The sequence below is a fragment of the Phyllobates terribilis genome, unplaced genomic scaffold, assembly GCF_046119375.1.
Source record: "Phyllobates terribilis strain yellow unplaced genomic scaffold, ASM4611937v1 Scaffold_3__8_contigs__length_932513732, whole genome shotgun sequence".
In the NCBI taxonomy this organism is placed as follows: domain Eukaryota; kingdom Metazoa; phylum Chordata; class Amphibia; order Anura; family Dendrobatidae; genus Phyllobates; species Phyllobates terribilis.
The window spans coordinates 566,382,364-566,397,142 of record NW_027362763.1 but is presented as its reverse complement, the minus strand read 5'-3'; the positions used below and the strand labels follow the sequence as shown (position 1 = coordinate 566,397,142).

General features: G+C 45.9%; 1 protein-coding gene across 10 annotated transcripts in view; it reads right to left on the bottom strand.

Moving 5' to 3' along the window:
• The window catches only part of QKI (QKI, KH domain containing RNA binding), a 182,532-nt gene extending 168,284 nt beyond the window's left edge, over nucleotides 1-14,248 (bottom strand). For 3 of the 10 annotated variants that reach the window (XM_073671413.1, XM_073671414.1, XM_073671415.1), the window contains exon 1: nucleotides 13,628-14,248. In XM_073671413.1, coding sequence (XP_073527514.1) covers nucleotides 13,628-13,769 — 142 coding nt within the window. In that variant the 5' untranslated portion in view covers nucleotides 13,770-14,248. Of the gene's footprint in view, nucleotides 1-6,118; nucleotides 6,156-13,627 lie in introns of those variants that run through there. The other 7 variants (XM_073671416.1, XM_073671418.1, XM_073671420.1 and 4 more) reach the window with 4 other exon arrangements.
• Nucleotides 14,249-14,779: the final 531 nt, after the last annotated feature.

Here is a 14,779-nt window from a genome sequence, read left to right as displayed (position 1 = left end):
TTGGGGTGTAGTCACAGAAACATCAAAAGTTTTGTTGCAAATAGTCAACAGGGTCACAAAAATTTGTGTTGAGAAAAAAAAAAAAAGAAGAAGCACATTAACTGCCAAAGATTTGAGAGGAATCAAAGTTGAAGCGTTCAGGAAGCCATTCTTCTCCAGTACTGTCATACTCCAGAGCTGGAACCTCCCTGGAATTGTTTTAAAGGGAACCTGTCATGTCAATTGTATCATGTAAACTGTCCCCAGGTCATAATTAGTGAAGCAATGTTCATCACCAACATGCTTTTTCAATGAAAATCGGCACTATGATCATATGTCAAAACCACTTTCTATAGTTATATCTTACTTGCTCGTTCAGTCTTAGGGGTGTGCTTCACTGCATTCAGTCACGGTGGTCGCTGGCCACTCAATTTGAATTCTCTCCCCATATTTGCGGCGACGTCACTTGAATCCTCGCATTCAAATCCCACGCTTGCGCACCGATTAGTCTGAGCCACGCTTGCGCAGTGTGTGTGTCATAATCTGCGCTTGCGCAATGTGTATTTTTAAGCCGCGCTTGCGCATTGGCCATCGGGTCCCCGCGCGTGCGCCATGAAGCCATGTTTAGTTCACAGCTTCCCTGCGCACACACGGGGAGCCGGTGGACAATGCGCAAGCGTGGCTCAGACTAAACAGTGCACAAGAGCGGGATTTGAATGTGAGTATTCACATGACGTCGCCATAGACAGTGACCACCATGACTGAATAAAAGAAAGAACACCCCTATGACTGAACGAACATGTAAGTTATATCAAGTGGTTTTGACATATGATTATAGCACCGATTTTCATTAAAAAAAAGTGTGTTAGTGATGTACACTGCATCATTAATTAGGACCTGGGGACACTTTATATGATACAAATGACATGACAGGTTCCCTTTAAGGTGAAGGAAAACAGTACTTCTCTCTGAACTGAGTGTGGGAGGCTGTGGTTGATGCTGCCCAAAAAGTTGATTGTCAACAGATTAGGAAACTGACTGACTCCATGGATGGAAGGTTTCTAACTGTTATTGAAAAGAACGTTGACTATATTGGTCACTGATATTTTTTTTTTTTAATGTCAGAAATTTATTTTTGTACATTTTGAGTTGTTTAGCTATTAGTCTCACTTTAACAGATCAAAGTAAACAATTGAGATTGGAAAACTTACATTTTTCATTTAGTTGCATGATAGTTGTACACTAATAGCTGCCTAATACTCCTGCACACACACTGTTCTCCCAAGACAAAAGCTCACACTCACATTTATTTTTACATATTCAGGCTGCAGGTTTATTAACCTTTTAGATCAAAGATGTCAAATGCAAACACAGAGGGTCAAAAAGAAAAACTTGGACACTGTCGCAGGCCAACTAGTATACAGTATAATGGGCCCCACACAGTCCTCCATACAGTATAATGGGCCCCACACAGTCCTCCATACAGTATAATGGGCCCCACACAGTCCTCCATACAGTATAATGGGCCCCACACAGTCCTCCATACAGTATAATGGGCCCCACACAGTCCTCCATACAGTATAATGGGCCCCACACAGTCCTCCATACAGTATAATGGGCCCCACACAGTCCTCCATACAGTATAATGGGCCCCACACAGTCCTCCATACAGTATAATGGGCCCCACACAGTCCTCCATACAGTATAATGGGCCCCACACAGTCCCTCATACAGTATAATGGCCCCACACAGTCCCTCATACAGTATAATGGCCCCACATAGCCCTCCATACAGTATAATGGCCCTACACAGTCCTCCATACAGTATAATGGCCCCACACAGTCCTCCATACAGTATAATGGCCTCACATAAAGGTGGTGATTCTGGTGTCGCGGGGCAAATATAACCACCTGGCGGACCACATTTGGCCCACAGGCCAAAGTTCGACATGTGTGTTTTAGATTGACCAACCCCACTGTAGTCAATAAGAAAATTATTCATCTAAAACACAAATAATCAATTAATTGTGCACATAGTGTAAGAAGTTGAAAAGGAGCAATACCTTATATTTCCATCTTAAGGACCACAGAAGCTTATACCCCATGTTGCTATAGTAAGGTCCATAGGATCTATACCCTATATTGCTATATTAAGGTCCCGCTATACCATAGATTTCCATATGGAAGTTAGTTTATTAAAAAAAAAACATAAAACAATCCAAACATAACCAGCTGCAGTAGACTATATACAGATCACTTCTTGACCTGGTGTACTACCGCCGGTCATTCATCTGAGGCTCAGTATAGCAGCCTCCTGCTTCGTTCAATAAGCCGCTGGTCTCAGGAAGTGGCAGTGCTTAGTATAAGAGCAGGGCCTCCTGTCATGGAGGAGGCATGCATACTCCCACTATAGCGACATGCCTAATCAGGACATATTCAACAAAGCCATGGACAAAAAAAGCCATTATTACATTCAAGGACTGAAGACACTGGGAGGAAGGAAGGGAAACAATGCAGGAGGACAAAGGAGGGATAGGCTTCATCACATCCCCATACACATGTAGCAGCATCGCAATGCCCGCTTACATTGTGTCTCATATTCAAGGCCGTTCTCACTAAAGAGCACAATAACTAGTATAATCCTGACTTCTACAACTATATATCAGCATTATATCTTGAATTCACAGTGATATATAGATTTAATATGCTGGGGCCATCTATTGCTTGGTCGCAGCTTTATCATTAAAGGGTGAAGGTATCTGAACCACTATAGCACACGTATACTAGAAGATAAAAAGTCCAGAGCCTTTAAGATTGCTCTTCCCAAAATTAAGTAGAATTTAGCAAAAACTCCAAAGGGTAAATTCAAACCCTGAAAACCCCCAGAAAAGTCAATCGTCAGTGGAGAGAAGGACTGGACAGGTTGGATTTTGACAAGGCAGATCCTCTCTTCCCACCGAGATACGTGTGTGCCGGACCCTGCTTATCTGCTGTCACTACCCTGTTTTTCTGTGAGTAGATGAGTATGGACAATTCAGGTTATGTTCCTGTACCTTTATAAAGCCATTAAATTACCAAATCGTTAAATATCATGTAGGCAAATATTTCGGCTACGTGAAGTCACAGCCACAGAAACAAAATGTGTGGTTTCCCTCAAGAGAACCACAAGCAAATATCAAGCACCCTCACAAAATAACCCAGGTAAAGAAAACCTGTCGATCACTGGATCATCTAGCTTTATAGTAATCAGACTATACTACAGCAACGCGGTGGCAATGGTGTGCACATTCTGATGCCTGTAGTACAACACTTTCACTGCCCATCATAGACCGCTCAGTAAGGCATGGTGAAGTGTGACCCTAATATACAGCCACCAGGAGTTCGTGCAGCATGGCCTATCCCAACAGTGACTTCACATGGGTGGGTTGAGCAAGGCCTCAAGTGCTGTTACTCCGCTCCTTACATACAGCATCCAATGGAGGATTTTCAATAAAAAATAAAAAAATAAAAAAGTGTCCTTTTCATGATCGTCCATACGAAACTGGAAGCAGATGTGGGTACATCAGGGCTGTAGTCACATCTGTGTTAGGAATTACTCTTTCTATGGGAGCAAAATTTATTGCATAGGACGAATCTGTCACATGACAATCAACGGCATCATATGGCATTTTTGGCAATATACTGGAGAAAAAACTGTGACATAGGTTTATAATGGAGCATGTGACGTAGATATAAACAAATTCTACAGGCCCTATTGCTGATCTGTACAAAATGAGACCCAGCAGTCATATAAAGGGTATAACCAACCAAACGGACAAAGACCTGTCCAAGCATTATAAGTGTGGCATGAAAGCACAGGCTACTTCCTCAGGATTCCAAAATATGGCGTTGCCTGGTAGGAGAAGTGTGCTTCTGCCATACAATAGGGACAAGGACATTTACTGATCTAAAATAAAACAGGATATTTTTATATTACAGACTGGTTTTGCTACCATTTTGCAACAAAAGCAGAAAAATGTAATGAGTATGCAGAGAAAGCTGGAATAGTGAGCCTCCCGCCTGTCAGTGCACATTACACACAGTAAACACGTGCAGATCTAAATATTGCCACCATACCAAGCAAACAACGATCCACTCATCTGACTGGTGTTGGAAAAACAATACATACATCTTATGCTCCAACACATCCCTTAGAAAACAATACTAGGAAGCCGCGTACACCAAGAGCAGGAAAAGACCCCCTTCCTGTAGGTTTGCTCGCAGCTGATAGCAGAGGAACCAGGAAGCTGATTCCGTTTTGTCTGTTTGGAGGATTCCTCTTCATAATAAACAACAAGCAGACAAAGAAGAAGACAAGCGCTCATCTACATACTATAGAATGGGGATCCAGAGGGCACGTCTAGTGAAAGATCCTTCAGTAACCCAACTCACTCTGGCATCTGTTTAAAAGCATTTCTCATTTCACTGAGCAGAAACCTTTTATGGGGTTAATACATTGACCTGAAGTGCTGCCTACATCTCCAGATTTTTGCTGCAAGAGGACTTTTGGATGGCCGTTCACCACACGCTTATAAAACAGCACGGATGTGCACGTCAGCACAGATTCACCTACAATTGTGAGCCAGCCTGAAAAGCCTCCAGGAAAAGGTCCTTTATATAGGACAATAATCAGCCGAATGAAAGTTCAGAAGAAAGTTTGTTCGGAAACTTTAGTCAATGTTAACAGGGCAGCAATCGGCAAAACGCTAATTTGGTAGCTAGTTGGGTCGTTCATGCATGTAAAAAACATCTTCAAACGTAAACTACAGATATGCTGTCAACGCCAACAATATGTATACTGTATGGGGACCAAACCATCACATTAACGCACATTCACCCCTATACAGTTTGCATCTGTTCATGAAAAAAGGCTTTAAACAAGCAGCAATCACCTATCGGCACTTGTTACAGGCAGAAATCCGTCCCATAAACCAAACTGAAACCCAGCCTCATGCACCAGATATGTTTCTATGTTGCTGGCTTTTCTTTTGCAGAAGATTGGATATATGGCACCCTCAGATGGCGGGTGTGTGGGTAGGGTTTTACCTCAAAATAAAACAAACATAACTCAGCACTCCTAATTAGTACATATTTTCAGGAATCCAAAGTGATGATGTATTGGTCCTATAAAGCGGACCTTCATCAGATACACCGGTAGCAGCTGGAGTAAGATGTGAATGAGGAGTCGCAATCTTACAGTGAGCCAGTTTGTGCAGAACGCTATCTGGCTGCGATCTGATGAAGCTCCGCTCTACGGGATAAAAACGTCATCAATTTGGATTGTTGCAAAATAAGTACAAATTAGCAGCATAATACAAATTAGGATTCAGTTTTCCTTTACACTCTTACATTGTGAAGCCAGTCATCTTTACATATCAGATATAAAAATATACACCATAGTAGCCAGAATTTAAGAAATCAAACAAAACTAATGTATAAACCCAGCCACACAACCACATGCTTCTAAAACAACTTGGTTAATTGAGGCCTTTACCAAAAGTCCCCCACTGGTGAAAGCTAAAGGTATCGGCACACAAAGGTTTTATTTGAGGCGGTTAAAGAGCTGGTTTAGAGCTTTTTCTATCAGGAGGCCCATGCACTCTTATTGCTCACTATTGTTTTTCAAAACTTGGAAGTGGAAGAAAAAGCTCAAAAAGACTAAACATATAAATAGCAAAATGGTTTCACGATTTAAATGAATAGGATAAGGATGTGCTCCAAAAGATTCCTCAAAGAAACTATGTGCACGTGACGTCTTTAGACGCCAACATACCAGCATCGATTTTAAAGCAGAAAAGGTTTCAGGATATACTGGCGGTGTTTTCCTTGAAGTCTTTTGGGACTCTTTCGCAGCACCTTTACTGACAGATTTGTTTTTTTAAATTCCATATATAACAGTGTTGGCTTCCAAGCAGAGCAGTCTGAAGAGTGGAGCCTGGTTACTTCTTTTAGCTTATTCACGACTTTTGAGGTCTGAAGCAGTTAAAAGACATTAAAAAAAAGACACCACATGTGTACGAAAAGTAGTTTTGAGATTTCTGTGTGCATGTTCTTTTTTGCCATTTTCTTTGTGCAGGTGGGTTCCAGGAATAGTAATTTACCTGAAAAAGATAGTGTGCACATGCCCTTACAGTGCTATGGCGAGAGCTGTGAAATCCTCCATCTAAGTAGTGGGAAGTGGCCCGTACAAAAGAACGCAGTGCTGGGAAGCTCATAGCGCCAGCTCAATGGAGACATTAGCATAAGACAGACAGTTATTTCATGAGCTCTCTCCTGAGCAAACCGGGGCACAAAGGGACAAAGATTTTCTTCTTCTTTCTACATGCCTATCAGTTAAGGATAAAATGCCAATTCTCTCGTGACTGGATCGCTTTAACATGTTTTCTGGTGGGTATTATTAAACTAACTCATGGGCTGAAATGTGCTCATCTAAATTACAAATGCCAGTCATTAAATACTTCCCAATAACCCTTAATCCACAATGCACAGCTTATTCCAGAGGAGTGTGGGCTCTAAATGAAATATTATGCCCATGGCTCAGTTATCCGAGCTGCCAGAACTGCAGAGGGACACCTCTACAATAACCAAAGGGTGAATGTGGCGTCATCAGTATTTAACTGCGATGGTAGGCAGATAGCTACAAGGTAGGCAGATAGCTACAAGGTAGGCAGATAGAAGATAGATACTATAGGTGGATATTAGATAGATAGATATTGTGTATTACATCCAGCCTGCGGCCATAAATCCTCCCAAATGCAGTTCACAATGCTCACTGCATGTTTTTGTTCTCTGTTATCAGCCATTCCTGCAGGAGAATGGCTGCTGTGTTCATGGTCACTGCTTTAGTTTCACTTTACCGAACACAAGACAACATGGATCCTGTCCTGTGCCAACCCCCAACAGAAGCCATAGGAATTATTATTATTATTTTTTTTTTTTTACCATTTCCCCATGCATCAAGAAAAACATATCACTGATGCTAGAGCTTAAAGAATGTATTATTATTCTCGTGGCTTATGCTCCAGGAACCCAATCAAGTGAAGAGGCCTAATATTAGCACAATCTGATGAGGACATTTATTCAGGCTGGGCCTACATATGGAGTCACTCTGACGTCAGTTTTTCCACATACATGTTCTAGCCTTGGTTTTCACGTACTCGTTAAAGTATACGGTGCTATTCACATCAGTGATGCTTTTTGTTCCAGACCAAGTGTGTCTGAAAAAAAAAAAAAAAGTACAGAGATGTCCATTTTTGTTTGGAGTCATAGATGGCATTCCTGTGCTGTCCATGATTAATGCTGTAATGTATAGAAGCGTTGTCATTTATTTTTCCATACATGAAAATCACTGACGAAATCCTGATGGTAAAAACTGACCCTGACCAAACTCAGATCAAACTGGCGTTTAGCATAGGCGAAAAATCAGTGGCGTCACATGAAGGGCTACATACAGCAAGGCACTTTCTTTTGGGCTTTCCATCTATAGGTTTCTCCTTAACACTGTACTCACACGTTGCAGCCGTTTTGCATTTTTTTTTTCTTGCCACGATCACAATAGAATGACAATGTGTGCAGCAAATAAAATAACGCAGCCAAATAATGTGAACGCAGACCTATAGCTGGTTCAGCTCTCTCCCAAACAGCCAGCTACCAATTCAGTATAAGCCAATAGACAGCAACTGCTGTATTAGAGCCCTTGTGTAGTCAGACTCTGGGGCGAAGGCTACACAGTGATATGATGTCGCCAAAAACTCGTTTCTAACATGGTCAGACCTGTAAAGTTATTACACTTTTCCCAAAGTTGGAAACATTGAAGTTGCGGTGCAATAGACAATGTTGCTACCTATAGTCATACATTGTATTCTTGGGAGACAGAGAGGGCAACGTCTATATCTAACACGTCTAGCAGGGAGACGCATTATAATTATATATATATATATATATATATATATATATATATATATATATATATATATATATATATATATATATATATATATATATATATATATATATATATATATATATATTTTTTTTTTTTTTTTAGTTTAAAGCCATTTTAGTCAAGGAGTTGAAGTAAATCTCATTCTTGGTGGCAGCAGAGCTTCCTGGCTTGCATTGCCCGGCTAGACGTGTCACAGTTTTCATGATCTTCATAAAATGTCATTGCCTTTATGTTTGGTGCTCTGCAAGCTTCAAATCCTCAGAATAAAAACAAAAACCCCTGAAAAATGGGTAAAGCGAATTCTCCAGAGTGAGGCGTTTAGAGGCTGCTCCGTCCCTGAATAATTCACCAGGCAGAGGAACAAGGCTGTGTTGTTGTTGTTGTTTTTTTGTTTGTTTTATCATTTGATTCCAAGATGAAATGAACGTTTAAAGCCTTTGAACACTCAGCGGCAATTCAGAACTTCATGGATCTGGGATTCTAAGGGCTATTTCTTCTATCGTTTTTTGTTTTTTTTAGAAGCAGTAACATGACTTTTAATGATTTTAATACAAAACGGTATAAATTTAGATTTATTATTGCATAAACTGGTATAAATATACACAAATACTTTACTTCTATCATTTTAATAGAAGTGTCATTAGCTTTGAGTCACGCCTGTGGCGCTCTTTACCACTGCAGGGAAAGAAAAATTACCCAGCATAATGTGTCTTTGTATGAAGCTACAGTCAGTGTCTTTTTTTTTTTTTAAACAAAAATCCCATTGATGTGAACTAGTAGAGAACGTACCGGCGCCCCTTAGTGGTTTACAATCCAAAGCTATTAAATAAAGTTCAGCTCCACGCAGGGCCTTTTCCAGCCTCCGGTGTGTTATTGTTGCACATTCCTGGAAGTTTTAAGTCCCCTCCTCTTACACACAGATTCCTCCAGCCAGCACAGGCCAAATGCACAAAAACAGGAAGAACAACCAAGCCTTTAACAGACTGAGCCTGAAGCATCAGGTTACAGCAACTGGAGGCAGCAGCTGATCCTCACTACATGTACAGGATATATACAGCATGTACTAAGCCTATATACTACCATAGAGGCGGACAAAAGCCTTCCCCAATCTACAAACCAAAAAAAGAATAAAATAATGTTTTAACAAGCAGAAACCTGGCAAAGAGCAGCACAGCTATGCAGCTTGTCATGTTACAGGCACCCCAGGCATAGAAGTGAGCACGGCCCTAATAATGCTAGCACATAACTTACAGGAAGATCGTTACATAAAGGCCCATCTACTGCTTCTACAGGCCCAGTGACTACCACTCGCCTCCAGCTATGTAACCCGGGCATGTTCTGGTTACCTATGACTGTTATATATGAACCTCTGAATTGTAAAAAGCTGCAGAATATGTTGGCGCCATATTAATAATATATGAACCTCTGAATTGTAAAGTGCTGCGGAATATGTTGTCGCTATATAAATGATGATTATTATTATTACAGACCATGGTCACAAGCTGCCGCTCCTGGCCCACACACTGATAAACAGAGTCCCATGTCTAGCAGAATCTAAGCACACCATATGGGGTCCACTGCCTACACCCCGCTATACTTACAGTCCAATATGTTCTGTTTACTCAACATTCACCCTGTTTAATCAATAGGCTCTTCAATACAAAGCCTAGCCTGGTAGCATCACTGGAAAGACAGCTGTACGTCCTCACAGGAGGGAATTCCTCCGCAGGCCATGTCTACTTCCTTATAAAAAGCCTTTACGTAACTGCTCATTTACTTTACAGCATTTATAATTTACCGAGAAAACAAATAGGCGGCTTTTTCTTTATTCCAGGGTCCATGAGGCACTGAAATGTAAGGTCTGCTGCAATGTTTGCCTGACAAATATTTACACGTTGGCATTTGCTTGACCAACAGCTGCAAAAACTAAAAAGTGACCACCCCCTGCTCAGAAGATAAGGGGGTAGAGAAAGCAATTAGGACTGAAGGACTAAATATATAGAAAGAGAAAAAGTCAGGCTAGGTTGTGGAAAGGAATTGTGGTCCTGGCAACCTCTAGGCTCATGGTTGCAGTTATAGTCAGTGACCCCTGAACAGCGCTATTTGCACCCTCTTATCTACTGGGAACAGGACAGCTCTGCATATGCGCTTATCACGCTGTAACCCTTGAAGGGACCACTGTTTATGGATTTCACAACTAAACAGGAAAAGGAGTAAGAGGAAACTGGAAATGCACAGTGCTCCCACTACATAAACAGGATTAATGGGAGGCTGCAAGCACCGTCACATGCAGAGATTCACAACTGACAAGAAGCAGTATGTCCTAGCTCTATGTGCTCTCACAGACAAGTGCAGATCTCCTAAGATCATCTGAGTGTACAACATAAGAAAATCCGCTCTGCCCAGCTGCCAGGTCAATACTGATCCACCAGAGCACATTTGTACCATTTTCTATATGCTCATCAAAGGACCAGAACTTGTCCTCTACTCCCATCACACTTTGGTGCACACATACTAAATATATGTACTCCAGTATTAATGTGCCTCATGCCCTGGTGCCAACCAAGGGCAGCAAATAGATGTACAGCAGACAAACCAAAGGACAGCTATAGTTAGCCCTCCACCCCATCTTCCAGCAATGCAATGTGCCTAGACCGAGATCCAGGCTCAGCTATGGCATCTAGAGCTCAGATGTGGGACAATCCTGCACTGGGTTATTTGTAAATAATACTGGATTAAGAGATTCCTGGCACTGTGATCTCACCCTGGAAATAGATATAGCCCTGACATATAATACCAGGGCAGCCCCAGCCCCGACCTCCCACCACACAGCTCTACACTTATATACAGGCCGCCATACAGGGCAGCGTACCCGCACCCCTCCATCTATATACAGCGCACCGGCACCCCTCCATCTATATACAGAGCACCATACAGAGCAGAGTACCCGCACCCCTCCATCTATATACAGCGCACCGGCACCCCTCCATCTATATACAGAGCACCATACAGCGCAGAGTACCCGCAGCCCTCCATTTATATAGAGGGAAATGTACAGAGTACCCTCAACCCTCCCAACTATTCGCAGGTTAATGCATAGAGGACCCTAACCCCTCCATCTATATACAGGTCACACTATACAGAGTACTCTCACTCCGCCATTTAATTACAGGCAATTGAACAGAGTACCCACACCACTCCATCTATTTATAGGAAACTGTAGAGAATACCTTCACACCTCCATCTATTTAGGCTATGTGCCCACGATCAGGCTACAGCAGCACTTTGAAAGCAGCGTATTTTCGCTGCGTCCAATCACGCAGGTAATGTGTTCATTGAATCCTCCATGTTTATACAGGCCACTGTATACCTCTGCAGACTGCATCTCAAAAATATCTCCCGCATCTGCACATTCCTTAATCAAGAATGTGCAAAAACACTACTGCACACCCTCATCATCTCCCGCCTCGACTACTGCAACCTCCTCCTCTGTGGCCTCCCCTGTAACACTATCGCACCCCTCCAATCTATCGACCCCCCCCCCCACTATTCTCCGGCCTCTCCTCTGTCAATCCCTGCACTGGCTCCCCATTGCCCAGAGACTACAGTTCAAAACCCTAACCATGGCATACAAAGCCATCCACAGCCTGTCTCCTCCACACATCTGTGACCTAGTCTCCCGGAACTTACCTGCACACAACCTCCGATCCTCACAAGATCTCCTTCCCTACTCCTGTCTTATCTCCACTTCCCACAATCGCATACAAGATTTGTCCCGTGCATCCCCCCTACTCTGGAACTCTCTACCTCAACACATCAGACTCTCGCCTACCGTGGAAACCTTCAAAATGAACCTGAAGACCGACCTCTTCCGACAAGCCTGCATTAACCACCACTCCACCGTATCGCTGTAGGACCAGCTCTGCCCTCACCTACTGTATCCTCACCCATCCCTTGTAGACGCTGAGCCCTCCCAAGCAGGATACTCTCTCCTCCCGTACCAATCGCTGACTTGTACTGTTCAAGACTACTGTACTTGTTTTTCTATTAGAACCCTTTTCACATGTAAAGCGCCATGGAATAAATGGCGCTATAATAATAATAATACAGGCCACTACTGTAAGTGTCTCCACATCCACACCTCGGTATACACGGCCCACTACTGTAGGCAGCCCCACGGCCCATCTCTACACGGCCCACTACTGTAGGCAGCCCCACGGCCCATCTCTACACGGCCCACTACTGTAGGCAGCCCCACGGCCCATCTCTACACGGCCCACTACTGTAGGCAGCCCCACGGCCCATCTCTACACGGCCCACTACTGTAGGCAGCCCCACGGCCCATCTCTACACGGCCCACTACTGTAGGCAGCCCCACGGCCCATCTCTACACGGCCCACTACTGTAGGCAGCCCCACGGCCCATCTCTACACGGCCCACTACTGTAGGCAGCCCCACGGCCCATCTCTACACGGCCCACTACTGTAGGCAGCCCCACGGCCCATCTCTACACGGCCCACTACTGTAGGCAGCCCCACGGCCCATCTCTACACGGCCCACTACTGTAGGCAGCCCCACGGCCCATCTCTACACGGCCCACTACTGTAGGCAGCCCCACGGCCCATCTCTACACGGCCCACTACTGTAGGCAGCCCCACGGCCCACTACTGTAGGCAGCCCCACGGCCCACTACTGTAGGTAGCCCCACGGCCCATCTCTACACGGCCCACTACTGTAGGCAGCCCCACGGCCCATCTCTACACGGCCCACTACTGTAGGTAGCCCCACGGCCCATCTCTACACGGCCCACTACTGTAGGTAGCCCCACGGCCCATCTCTACACGGCCCACTACTGTAGGTAGCCCCACGGCCCATCTCTACACGGCCCACTACTGTAGGTAGCCCCACGGCCCATCTCTACACGGCCCACTACTGTAGGCAGCCCCACGGCCCATCTCTACACGGCCCACTACTGTAGGCAGCCCCACGGCCCATCTCTACACGGCCCACTACTGTAGGCAGCCCCACGACACATCACTACACAGGCCACCACTGAAGGTAGCCCCAAGGCACATCTCTACACAGGCCACCACTGAAGGTAGCCCCATGGCACATCTCTACACAGGCCACCACTGAAGGTAGCCCCATGGCACATCTCTACACAGGCCACCACTGAAGGTAGCCCCATGGCACATCCCTACACAGGCCACTACTGTAGGTAGCCCCATGGCACATCCCTACACAGGCCACTACTGTAGGTAGCACCATGGGACATCTATACACAGGACACTATTGTAACTAGCCTCATGGCATATCTCTATAGGAGCTGCCACACACACACACACACACACACACACACACACACACACACACACACACACACGTAGATCCAGCCACTTGGGCAGATCCCCTCCCTCCATCACAAGTTTGGTAGCACCAGATACAGCCACATTCCAGCAGGTCACATGGGTAGCAGATTGGCAGGGAAACTGGCCTGGGTGGGGAGGGCTCTCCAATGGAAACCAAACCGTGCCAGGCTTGCCAGGCAGTCCGAAGGAGACTCTGCCCCCTATGGCGGGGGAGCTGCGGCTACAACTTGGGAGAGAAGTTGGTCTAGTACCAGGCTCCGTGCAGAGCCGTGTGCCCCTGTGTGCCAGCCCTGTACCTTCATCCAGGAGCCGCTCCAGGTGGTTAAATATCCCGCAGAAGTTGGGCAGGCTGCTCATCAGCTTCTTGTCGTTCATGAGCTGCATCAGATAGTCTGGGGTCGGCTTGGGCTTCTCCTTTGTTTCCATTTCCCCCACCATTATCCAATGTCTCCGGAGAACGGGGCACTAGGAACAAGAAGTGGCCGCTGCTGAGGAGAGCACGAGCGAGGCTGCTGAAACTTCACCGGAGCCCCGACCACAAGCCGCACGATCCTTCTTCCGCCCCCGGGTGTCCGCACACATCAACGGCGATCACATGAACGAGGGGGAACAGGAGCTCTCCCCTCCGGGTGATCGCGGTGGTACGGTCTCCCCGGCCGGCAGTGTCCAGGGACAGGAGGGAGGGCACTGCTCTGCCCTCAGCTGTGGCGCTCCGTGGCCGGGCTGCAGTCTGCTCTCCGCCGCCGCCTCCAGCCGCTCAGCTCCCGCCTCTCCCCGCGTCCGTCAGCACAATGCCGTGTCTCCTGTGTGTACACGTCCCTATCGCCGGCTCTCAGGCTGCGCTGTGTCTGCCGCTGCTCCTCTATACGAGTTTGCTTCAGTTACAGAGAGGAAGAGGCGGCGGGGCGGAGAGTGCAGGGGATAGGAGGACAGCAGAGGGAGGGGCTGGGGAGGAGCCACACCCGGGGGAGGGGGCATGCCGGCGGGGGAGGGGCGCTCATCATGTGCCCACAGGGAAGGAAGGGGCCGGCACAGGCGCCCCCGGTGTGGTGCTGCCTGCTCGTCAGTCGCAGTCTGTGCCAGTCCTCGTTCGCACATGCAGCCGTGCGGCAGGATGATGGTCCCCTGGACTCTACCCTGTGCCCTCATGTGCCACTGACCTGTGGTCCTGGAGTATTAGCACCGCTATCTGCGTGTGGGAGATCACACTCAGGCTGCTGCCTTCATTGTACACATGGCACTACCCTCCCCACACCAGTGTCTGCACATACTGGCATAAGCTCCCAACAGACCGTACCCACTGACTGCCCAGGGGTCCTTCAATCACTGCCCAGGGGTCCTACAATCACTGCCCAGGGGTCCTACAATCACTGCCCAGGGGTCCTACTACTACTGCCCAGGGGTCCTACAATCACAGCCCAGGGGTCCTACTACTGCTGCCCAGGGGT